At 37.0% G+C, this 12725-nt stretch overlaps 1 protein-coding gene across 1 annotated transcript in view; it reads right to left on the minus strand.

Annotated features, from left to right (window-relative positions):
- Positions 1-297: 297 nt before the first annotated feature.
- Positions 298-12725, minus strand: part of swt1 (SWT1 RNA endoribonuclease homolog) — a 46375-nt gene continuing 33947 nt past the window's right edge. The window contains exon 17 of the mRNA XM_020933370.2: positions 298-649. Coding sequence (XP_020789029.2) covers positions 550-649 — 100 coding nt within the window. The 3' untranslated portion in view covers positions 298-549. The remainder of the gene's footprint in view (positions 650-12725) is intronic.

Below are 12725 nucleotides of genomic sequence, written 5' to 3' on the forward strand. Positions count from 1 at the left end.
ATCGCATAAATCGTCGCATGTTGAGGGACTATTTTCTCATATATCAACCCGCCACTGCCAGGCTTTCTATCAGGAAGTACAACTCGCTGCTGCTCAGACATAAATCCTTCAAATGCAAGGTTGGTTTTACTTCTAGAATTATTCTATCAACACAGACATTTACATGGACAGTCTGGTGTTATAACTGATTTGCTTTGGGTGTTTTGTGGAGTGGGTAAGACTGTTTTTAGCGGCAGGCTAACTATGGCCATTAACATGCACTAGCCTAGCACCAGCGACCTCTGCAAATACAAGGACTGGATGGAATATCTAAAAAAGTGTCTCCACACGTCTCCAACACTCTGGCTCACTAGGAAATGAGGTCCTATGTCCAAAATGATGAACCTCACAACAGCAGTTACAGAGAGAGTGACCACAATATTCCAATGTAAGTCAGTGGGAGCCAGGGTCAGTAGGAGCTGGAATCACCCGCCTGCGAACGTCCTATTTGGAACACAGCACCTAGCACGTTAGTTATGTTCATTCATAAATACAGTCTATGGTGTAGAGTCAGGGCTGGGCTGGGTAACGATGACTGTTGATGTCCAAACAGCGCTCCAGAACCGACCGCACCTCCATCAGCTGGTTCCCTCCCACTCTCAGCCTCTCCCTGAGACAGAAACACAAATATTAGCCCAGGAATGTAAATACGAGCTGAATGTGTGTAATCAACGGAACAACCATAAGTAATCTTGCTTGTTGTAGTTACAGTTCATTGGTTGTCACTGTGGTTTTATTATCACCTGTTTAAATGTTTTTTTAATCTGTAGGCTTTACTGGGAAGGACAAGTATAAGCGTAAAATGAGGTTAAAGAGCAAGGAGAGACAATCAGCACATGTTTGAATAATAATACTACCTTTCATTAGGCTTAGACAAACTATATTGATCCACAAGGGAAATTACTTGGACAGAGTAGCTCACATAATAAACAGTGTTGGGAAGGTGACTTTTAAAATGTATTCCCCTACAGATTCCAGATTACATACCCCAAAATGTAGTTTGAAACATAATCCATTAAATTACTTAAAGTGAGTCACGTAATCTGAATACTTTGGATTACTTGATATTGTCATGTTTTTTAAAACTACATGAATGTACCAACCACATCCTGAAAATTCATGTATGTTCTCTTCATATTAGCCCTGGTTTAGACCTGGTTTAGACCTGGTTTAGACCTGGTTTAGACCTGGTTTAGTCCTGGTTTAGTCCTGGTTTAGTCCTGGTTTAGACCTGGTTTAGACCTGGTTTAGTCCTGGTTTAGTCCTGGTTTAGACCTGGTTTTAGTCCTGGTTTTAGACCTGGTTTAGACCTGGTTTAGCCCAAAATGTGAAAACAGGAAAATACCACCATGTAATCAATTTATTTCAACAAAGTAACTGTAATCCAATTACCACTCACTGAAACAGTAACTGTAACTGAATACAGTTACTCATAATTTGTACTCTGATTACGTAACGCCGGTACATGTAATCTGTTACTCCCCAGCACTGATAATATATAACATTTACTCACATCAAATTTATATCACACTTTTCAAGACACCTAGAGCTCACAATAGTTCATAATAATACACACACATACATGAGTGTGATTGGCTGGGTATCATTAAGCAGATGCCGATACGATACATACCTCAATACATAGGCCACGGTACAGTTTGATACGATACATTTCAAATCAACTTGATATAGTTCAGTGAAAAACAAAGGCTAAATCATGGCTGTGATACTAAAAGTTGACTAACTCCACTAAGTTTGTGCAAAGTTAAAAAGGAAAAAACACCCATTTTACTCATCAAAACAGTGAAAATGTCAACACAACTGTAGCTCTTACACAAAATAATTCAGTAAAATATATCTAAAAATACTCTTGCCGATATATCAATACTGTATCATCAAATTAAGCAGTACGATATCGATATTTCAATATTTTTGCACACCCCTAGTCCTCACGGCACTGGAGCTGGTAAAGAGCCCAGGTTATACTCTGGAACTTAAACAAAAGACTGATCTAGATTTGCGTGATTGATTTACATCAGTTTATCTTACCCCAAAAAAACAAGGCAAGTTTATTTGGTTAACAAGAAACACTGCTTTTATTCAGGCACTATTCTGAAATTGTCAGAGCATGATAGTGTGGTGTTTACGCTTCATGCATTAAAAAAAAAAAAAACGACTTCGACTTAGACAGACTTCATTGATCCACAAGGGAAATCAATTTGAATTCCGTAGACACTGAATTTGACAAAACAAAATAATCAAACACTGGAATGATTTGGAAATGCAGACAGACTAACAATAAAAGATTACTCAAACATGTGTGAATGTGTGAACAAAACACAACTCCAGGTCTGTTTTTGATGAGGAAACAACTTTCTAACATGGCTTAAAGCTCAAAAAAGTCAATTTACAATCTTTAAATATTTCTGCTAAAGCCCTTTTGAAATCTTCATTAACAGTCTGTGCAAATATTAATAAATAGTGAAAATAAAATGCTACAAACTCTTTATAAACATTAAAAAATGATTAAATTGGAATGATAAAATAACAAAATATAGAACCTAACACAATCAATTGAACATTTTTCAGAAACTACAACATGATTCTAAATCAGAGGTAGTAGAAGAACAAAATAGTGGTCCAAAAAAAGTTAAGTAAAGCAAAGAAAGTGTAATTTAAAATTGAGCTGAAAAGCAGATCACTTGGGGACCTGGTTTATGGTTAATTTAGCAGAAAATTAAACTGACACAAAGTTAAAATTAACTATGGCGATTTTTTTTTCAACATTGCTTCATAAAATTGCACCATAATTCAATCACAAAGGGTCATTCTTTTCAGTTTTTTTTCCATTTTGAACATTTCTTTCATAAACCCTGACTCTGTCATTGTTACACAGCCTCATGACCTCCATCTGAAAATATGACAAACTCTAGTCTAGAACATGAACACAGCCCATGAGATCACTTTGGACAAAACTCAAGCTCATAACTTTCTTCCCCCTCAGAACACAATGTCCTCAGATACAAAAGCACATGTGTCTGTTGTGGTGTCTCCAGTTTCAGTTGTGGTGTGATCTGTTTCGCAGCACAGTTCACATTTGGTGCACAGACAGGTTTTATGAGCGTGGCCTCTTCACCACAGCTGCTCAGAGACGCTCAGAGACTGGTGCATTTTTGTCATTGCTATGCTCCCAAACGCTGTTATATAACTTCAGCAGGGACTCAGCCAGAAAGAGAAGACCACTGAATGTTCTACAGTATGACATTAAATAACTCTATCTTACATTTATTCAATTATAGGTGGTTTTATAACTGAAAAATACGTAAAAAACACAAACAAACCAGGCATTCTGACTGTGAACGGGGGTGCCACTCCACAGATCTGACCTGTAACTTGGTCTGGTTTGATGGCCATTCCATACAAAGCAATAACATCTACATGGAGAAAAGCATTTGACGGACCCTCCACCAGAAAAGTTACACAATGCACCTTTAAATAAGATGTTGTTATTTTAAAGGGCCTATATTATGCTATTTTCAGATCAGTTATAATGTTGTCTCCTTTTTACAAACAGACCTGGAGTTGTGTTTTGTTTCATTCACACATGTTTAACACACAAACCCTGCATATTTAGTTTTTTTTTTAGAGTTTTTCTCTTAAATGTAAAACACTCTGTTCCACTTTGTGATGTCATGTGGTAATACAGGAAATGCGGCACTGTGTTTTTAAACGCTATATACCTTCACTAGAATCATTTGGATAATTTCAGCCATTTGTTACTGAACTAAAGGTAAAAGGTAGCTGTTAACTTGAAAACTACCACTTCATGACATCACAAGGTGGAACAGAGCAATTTGAGCTTTGGAGGTGTAGACAGGCTAATAAAAAAGGATTACTCAAACATGTGTGAATGAAACAAAACAACTTCAGGTATGTTTCTGAGCAGGTAACTATACTTTATGGCTTAACATAGGGATGCACTGATACCGATATTGGGTATCAGACCAATACCACTATTACATGACAGATTACGTACTATCCCAGTTTCAGTATCCTGAATAAGCCAGTATCCCAGTTATGAGAAACTGGGATAAATAAAGTGACTGTACATGAGTGAAAAGTTAAATAAAGAGCTGCGCTGCACACGTACGACCTGCATACGTACAACCTGCACATGTATAATCTCTGAAAAGTTTAACATGAACTATCTGCAATGCGATATACGCACAGAACAGACTCACCATCAGCAGCACATCCTCTGTCAAATGTGGTTTTAAATTTAGTTTCTGTAAAACGTAAACAAATGTGCAAAGCTGCATAAAACACATTATATTATCATGGCATATCTTGAATACTGACATAACCGGTATTTGGCTAATAAACGGGATACTGAGGTGCATGCAAACGCACTCAGTGTATGCTCATGGGGGTTAAAGTATCGGTATCGGTATTCAGTATTGGCAAGTATAGATATGATTACACTTGTACTCGTATCGGTTTTCAATAAAGTGGTATCGTGCATCCCTGGCTTAAAGCTTACAAGAGTCAATTTTGAGTATAGGATCTTTAAAAGCTAAATTATCGGTTACAGCAACAGGATATCGGTATTGACAAAAAAAAAAAATCCATATTGGCCCATCACCAAAAGAAATAAACGAAACGGAATCTCCTGCTTCCTACAGTGAAATTATGTAATGTATCTCTATAAACATTTGGCAGTAACACAAATGTTTTCAGGCATGCTTCATAAAATTAAACATGGCATCTCCTCTGCAGTGTGCACCGCCACTGCAAACCTATACAAGCATGTTTTGACCTGTTTACATTGCACGCATTCTTGTCATATACTGTGGATCTTGTATATAGAGCTCCAATTGTGTCCACACAAAGTCAGTGATGCACAAACACACCACAACACATCACATACACACAGACACACAAACACACACACACACACACACACACACACTATACTCAGTGACCCGTACATGCTTTGTATAGAGCAGAGCGAATGAGTTATGTAATATTTGGGTCTATGTACAAGCAATGTTCATTTTGTCAACCGAAACATCAAATGAAACGTAAAAAAATATTTCAATTTATCAGTGATGACTAGATCTACATGCATGCATTTTTGTCAACTCATAAAAATTAAACCAAAATGGATAAAAAGAAAAAGTGGAGCATGAAAAGAGGGACCACAGAGCATCATAGACACAGATCTGACCTGTAACATCACCTGGTTCTTCTACTTGTTTATGAAGACTGTTTAATACAGGGGTCATCAAACTCAGGCCTGCGGGCTGACTCCAGCCCCACCACTTGAACTGGTCCTATGAGGCAATCCTCAAAAGTTGTCATGGCCTATTTTTTTAAAATTACTTTTTGGTAAATATTAACCCGTCTGTATCTGTATGAAGTATTTATATTTATATAATTACATGACATATTTACATTTGCCTCAAAATTTTTGTCACCTGACAAACTCGAGATCTAACAACAACAGTCAGTGCACACGCAGAGTTCTGTAGTGCAGTTAAGGATAGCAAAATGGCAAGTGTTAAAGTATGAAAATTTGACAGAGAATGCTGAGTTTTCAAAAAACAGTGGACAATTGATTCATTTTTGTTCAGTGTAAGGACCGTGCAGTTTGTCTGATATGTAAAGAAAGTGTGGAGGTTTTTAAAGAATATAATCTGCGTCGTCAGGGTCATACAGTTCTGTTACACGGCTGACCCAACCCCGACCCCCATCACAGTCAGGAGCAATAATATGGCCACCAGAGAAAAAGGTTTGGTGATCCCTGGTTTAATACCATACAGTGGAATATTTTAGGCAAAGCAACAACATCTCCGTGGAGAAAAGTAGATGACAGACATCAATGGACTAAATTAGGATGTCCTTTTATGCATTTTTACTGTTAACTGGGTTGCCACTCAACAGATCTTACTTGTAACTTGCCCTTGTGACATCCCCTGCTCTCCAGGAGATACTGTGGAACATTTCAGGCAAAGCAAAAACATCTCCATGGATATAAAAAAGTAACAGGAGTTGGCTTTGAAACTGGCTCTAGAAATTGTGCATCAGACATGGAGACAGGCAATTGACAGACCCACTGAGGAGACGATAATGACCTGGAACTTAACCTGATCACATCCCCTGCTTGTCTCCATGGAGATACTGTGGAACATTCCAGACAAAGCAAAGCAAGAATATCTCCATGAATATAAGAAAGTAATGGAAGGTAGATTTAAAACTCTAGAAATTGTGTATCAGACATGCAGACAGGTAACTGACAGACCCACTGCAGAGATAATGACCTGATACTGTGGAACATTCCAGGCAAAGCAAAGTTAAAACATCTCCATGGATACAAAAAGTTAAACTGGTAATAGAAATTGTGCATCAGACATGCAGACAGGTAACTGACAGCCCCACTGCGGAGAAGATAATGATGAGTTGAGAGCTCCACACGAAAACACAGCGATGACATAACTCCACAGATAATAACAGGAGTGATTGCCAGAACCTTCTCCAGCCGAGCGAGAAGCAGCTGACGGCAACGGACACAAGATCATCGCCATGGAAACAAAGCATGCTCACCAACGGGAGGTGTGCGAGGGGTTTGATGAAGCTGAAAATAGACGGTTGTTTTTTTTGGGAGGTACTTGATGATTTTATTCGGCACTTTAGATCATATCAAGGGCACTGGATATCAGGTTTTATTTAACTGGACTGCGTTAGGGTCACCACCAAGTATTTTTGTGATACTTTGCAGCTGATGTCATGGGCCAAAAAGAGCTGCCTTAAATGGAACCACAACAGGAGACATGATGCGGTTAAACAAGTTCCTTTCAAAAAACATTGTAGTCCCAAATTAGCTAGCATAAATAGTTTTTCAGTAAGTCACTCATCTTTTTATTGAAAAACCAAACTCCGAAATAAGGCCATTATGCTTGTATTGGTCACAGGCTTCTGAAAATGAGTTTAAATCCATGTAGTATTTTTACTTGAATTTTCAGACTATTTTGAAACTGCAATAATAGGAGCTGTGTAATGAGTGGAGTGTGCAATAATGGGAGGTGTGTGATGAGTGGAGTGTGCAATCAAGTGTGTAATAATGGGAGCTGTGTAATGAGTGGAGTGTGCAGTAATGGGAGGTGTGTAATGAGTGGAGTGTGCAATAATGGGAACTGTTCAATGAATGGAGTGTGCAATAATGGGAACTGTTCAATGAATGGAGTGTGCAATAATGGGGACTGTTCAATGAATGGAGTGTGCAATATTTTATTGTTTGCCCCCCTTTGGACAACAGATGCAAATTCATGTTATGTTGTGAAATTCATATTTGTTCATAAACATGCTCTGTCCCAATCAAATATAAATAAATAAAATTGCACCTGAAAGACTTTATTAATCCAGAAAATTCTGTTTATCTGAATCCATCTATTTATCTTAAAACATGTGTTAAAAATAATTGAGATAGAATAGATACCAGATAAATGATTAATTCATATTTTTAATCAGCATTTTAAACATATATATGCCACTTTCCATCTTTTTTTCTTAATACGTTTGATCCTCATGTTTAAAGACAAGTAGTGTTGTAAAGTGAGCAGCCTGTCCGTCCTGTGTGCTTTAATCAAATGAGCTGTATTCAAAGCAGAAAAATCCAGAACATTGTGAACAAAACATGTGGCTTCATTTGTAACATTATTATTTATTTTTTGTGTGGTACTTGTTAATGACTGAATAAAACTGGGGGCTGTTTGAAATCACCAGAGCATTTAATTGGCACTCTGATGATGATAACCATGAGGAAGCAATAAAAGTGTCCCCAAAGGTTGTTTCTCTATCATGGTGCAACATAACAGTAATGGATGAGAGCTAACAGTGCATGTACCAGTTCAAACTTTTAATTATGTTCACTCACTCACTCATGGTTTATTTAAAGATCATGTAACTGTTGTGAGCTTTAAGCCATGTTAAAATGTTGATACCTCATAAGAAACATGCCCAAATTTATGTTTCATTCACTCATGTTTGAGTAACCCTTTATTATTAGTCTACCTACATCTCCAAAGCTCAAAATGCTCTGTTCCATCTTGTGATGTCATGAACAGCTACCTCTTACGTTTTGTTAAGAAGAGATTGTTAGTTTCAGGGCTGAAATGATCCAAATGATTCTAGTGAAGGTGTATGGAGATTAAAAACACAGTGGAGCACTTCCTGTATTACCACATGATATTACAAGGTGGAATAGTCTTTTCATTTTGACATAAGAGCTCAGCTTAATACAAAAAACACAACTTCAGGTATGTTTTTGATGCAGAAATATTTTAACATAGGCAGTTTAAAAAGTGAATGTATCTGATCCAAAAAAGTGAAAACCAAAACTACTTCACTTTAAACAGTTTGTAGTGTTCCAAAGTTATTCCTCACTTATCTTATGCATTCAGACCATCCAAATGATTCACCACAATGACTTTTTAAAAACGCTTTTCACAACTTTCCAGGGTCAGAGCAGAGTTTTGCGGTCACGAAAATAACTAGCATGCTAACATCACACACAAGCATTGCTTCCTGGGTCACCTGATTAGATTGCAGACACTACGCAGCAGTCTCATTTTGACACTAGCATTCTAATTAAGTCACCACAATGACTTTTTAAGCACTTTTCAAAGGTCAGAGTGGAGCTTTGCCATCACAGTAATGCCAAAAACAACTAGGATGCTAACAGCACACCAGCACTGCATCCTGGTTCACCACACAGCAGTCTCACTGTGACGTCAAGATCTACTATACAATATATCTGTACTGGTTCAAAACAATTTTTACTTTATTACATGAAAGAAATCTGGTACAGCCCCTTTAATATCATTTATTGTCAAAATCTTCACAACTGTTTAGCAGCGACTAAACTAGAGGGAAAATAAAGTCTCACATTATCAAACAAGACAGCAAAATGAAATTATTCGTATTGTATTGCTTCTTCTATAACTTTGATGGAAATTACTGAAATGCAAATGACTTGTAGCATATCTAACCTACCACATTTGAGCAAAAACAAATAAATGAGTTTGCAGTCTGAGTGAAGTGTCCCCATCGGCCTGATAAGATTTATGAACATTATAATTTCCTCGTCACTTCCATAAAAGTGCTGAGCAAATATTAGAGCAGGAGATAAGGCCAGAGGGTGACATAAGAACAGACAGCTATGAATTATGTAAGAGATAAACGCTTAGCTCAAACACACAAATGACTGCGTTGTGATTGTAGAAGCTAAGAGAGACAAATTATCGACGTGGTAGTCTTATTTACTTTACTTAAACTAAAACAAATACTAGAGATGAAGAGACTTTCCAGTAGGTTTACAGAAAAGGTAAAGTTCAAGGTCCCATATTACGTAAAATTGACTCTTGAGCTTTAAGTCACGTTATGATGTTACCTCATCAAAAACATACCCGGAGTTGTGTTTTGTTTCATTCACACATTTGATCAGCTTTATTATTAGTCTGTCTACATCTCCAGTGGTCAAAATGCTGTGTTCCAAATTGTCATGCCATGGAGCGTTAGTTTTCAAATTAACAACTACCTTTTGCCTTTAGTTTGGAGATCGGCAATTCCAGGGCTAAAAGTATCTAAATGATTCTAGTGAAACTGTATGGAGAAGAACACTTTCTGTATAACAACATGATATCACAACGTGGAACAGTGTTTTCAGCTTGAGAAGAACTCAGGCAGGGTTTCTGTGTTAAACAAGTGTGAATAATGCAAAACTTGCCCCAGCATACTGTATATCGTATAAGCAACTCTTAAGGTCAAAATAAGTCACAATAGAGCGTTTTACAGTCTGGCAATCAGGAAGTCCGCAGTTAGCATGCTGGTAAATCCAAACCCATCTGTCTGAACTCTACAGTGGCTCAGTGCTGAGAAAGGCCACTCACATCACTGAGGACTCCTCCTATTCGCTTCATAACTCCTTCACACAGTTATCATCAGGCGAGCTCTTACAAAGTCTCTCTGACCCAGAAAAATAGAAAAATGCCATTGCCTCTCTGAACTCCAACAGATCCATCTAGTGGTTTAGTTAGCTTGACCATGAAATCAAAACTACACTCTCTGTCCTCTGAAAGTTGAAAATCACTTATAAACTCATTGATGTGAGTAATTAGAATGCTCAGAATGCATAAGGTAAGTGAGGAATAACTTTAGATCACTGTGTAATGTATTACTGGTGATTTATGAGTGTGTAACTTTGTATACAGTAATAGGCTAATATAGCAAATGGTGTTTTGGAGATATGCAAAACTAGAATATAGAGATAACCTCTATAACCTATATAAAAATACTTCACTTTTTACTAGGGGTGTAATGATATCCAAGTCTCACGATACGATATTGTCATGGTATGAACCTCACAGTACGATATTTATGATATTTATTGCAATTTGTGGAAAAGCTTACGAAATGGTGAGGAGGCTCACGATTAGGGATGTAATAATATCCAAATCTCTCAGTATGATATTTTCTCAATATACATCTCAAGGTATGATATTTTGGAGGTTAACAAAACTGTTAATGAGCTACTTTTTCCTCTTAAAATGCATTGACAAGACTTAATCCAAAGAACTAAGACTTAAAAGTGCTTAAAACTGTTATTTCTTCTTGTAGTCTACGCTTAAATGGCGCAAAGGATCATGATCTATGTAGTTCCCTCTGTCTTTTTTTTTTTTTTTTTTTTTTAAGCTATTCCTGCACCATAACTCTTAATTTAGGCAAAGAGACTTGTAATTCGATATATTGTGATGGTCCACAAATATTATTGTGAGAACTTTGACGATACAATATCACGATATCTCCATCTAATATTTTGATGCATTTTTAGACATTTTCCAGTATCTCCAGCATAAAAACATCTATGCACATAGGCCTGTCGCGATAACTACAATATAAATTTATCATTCAATATATGAAAGTTGAAACAATACTTTTGGGGGAGCCAGTTTTTATCATGTGTACATTTTCTTTGCACTACTGGGAAATTTGTTGTTATTTTTTGGCTACATGAGGAGATTTGAGGTATAGAAGTTTCAATTAAAGATGCCACTTGCTTGTCTCCATGGAAATGTTATTGCTTTGGCTAGAATGTTTCACAGTATAGATCAAACCTATCTATCATGAGGGAGACAAGCAGGTTACAGTACTACGCTACATCACAGGTCAGATCTGTGGAGAGTTGCCCCTATTCACAGAAGGAATTAATGTATTTCAGAGCAACAAAAACACCCATAATAAATAAATGCTAGATGGATATGTTTAATGTCATACCATGGAACAATCAAGGCAAAGCAATAGCATCTTCCTGGAGACAAGCAGGTGGTGAACCTCTTACCAGAAAATTTGCCTTTAATAAATTGTATCACTCAATACAGATGCAAACTAAATACTAAAGTTTTTAATTCTACTGTTTATTTATTGTACCTCATGTTTTTTATAACATCATTGTAGATTTAGAACAGTTTTTGAGGTCTGAGGTTGGAGATAATTGTTACACAGGAAGCACTATCTTGGTTAAAGGTGCATTGTGTAACTTTTCTGGTATAGGATCTTTAAAATGCTTTTCTCCATGGAGATGTTATAGCTTTATCTGGAAAATTTCACAGTATGGTATTAAGCCTTGTCTATCTTTATGGAGACCAAACCAGATCAAGTAACAGGTCAGATCTGTGAAGAGGCGACCACGCTCACAGTCAGAATGCCTGTTTTCTAGGTATTTTTGAGCTATAAAACCAGCTGTAATTGAATACATGTAAGGTAGAGCTGTTTAAAGTCATATTGTGGAACATTCCAAGCAGAATAATGACATTTCCATAGAAACAAGAGGGTGACGCACCCAGTGCCAGAAAGTTACATAGTGCACCTTTAAGATCTCTTTGTTTGTGTTACACATCAGTTTATTTATTTGGCTTTGTTGTTATGATCGTCTATGTTTTGTTGCTGTTGATTTGCTCTTATCCTTATTTTTGTCAGATATATCCAATCTCCCACATGTATGAAAAGAAAGGAAAAGATAAATGCTAATAATTAAAAAAAAGAATATTTTTTGTGGTTTAAATCTACTCTTGGTGATTGTGTCTGTGTCATAAATGAGTTTCTACTGTATATTATCCTTTATCGTCTATATTTACTTCAGCAATTTATCATACTTCAGAATTATTATACTGACAGGCCTATGGGCACAGTAAAGGCTTAATCTGGGGCAGTGTTTGTTCAGTCAGTTTGGTGTGAACTGCTCCCTGAGGTCTTATATAACTCCTGACATCACCATATCAATCCACTGAGCAAAAAATCAAATATTTAACATGGCCGATAATGCACCCGCTCCGTAAAGGCCCTGATCACTTCTCTGGGAATGTAAAATTAATTATTTACTCTGCAAACAGTGGTACATTATCACGGGTGTATCTCACTCACATTTAAGGAGAGGTGACGTCTGTGGCAGCTGGATACAGGGAAACACAACTCAAGTGACGCAAATCTTCCTTTTATAAGGGACCCGGCATCATATAAAATTCATGTTTGCTTTCATAACGTAATATGCATGGGACGAAATTGCGTCACGAAAATTAGACACTAATTTAAAACTAATATTGAAACTAGATACTCATTTGAGCAGGTGTTGA

This window comes from Boleophthalmus pectinirostris, unplaced genomic scaffold, assembly GCF_026225935.1.
Source record: "Boleophthalmus pectinirostris isolate CB_2022bp ecotype Guang Dong unplaced genomic scaffold, ASM2622593v1 HiC_scaffold_7, whole genome shotgun sequence".
Taxonomy (NCBI): Eukaryota; Metazoa; Chordata; class Actinopteri; order Gobiiformes; family Gobiidae; genus Boleophthalmus; species Boleophthalmus pectinirostris.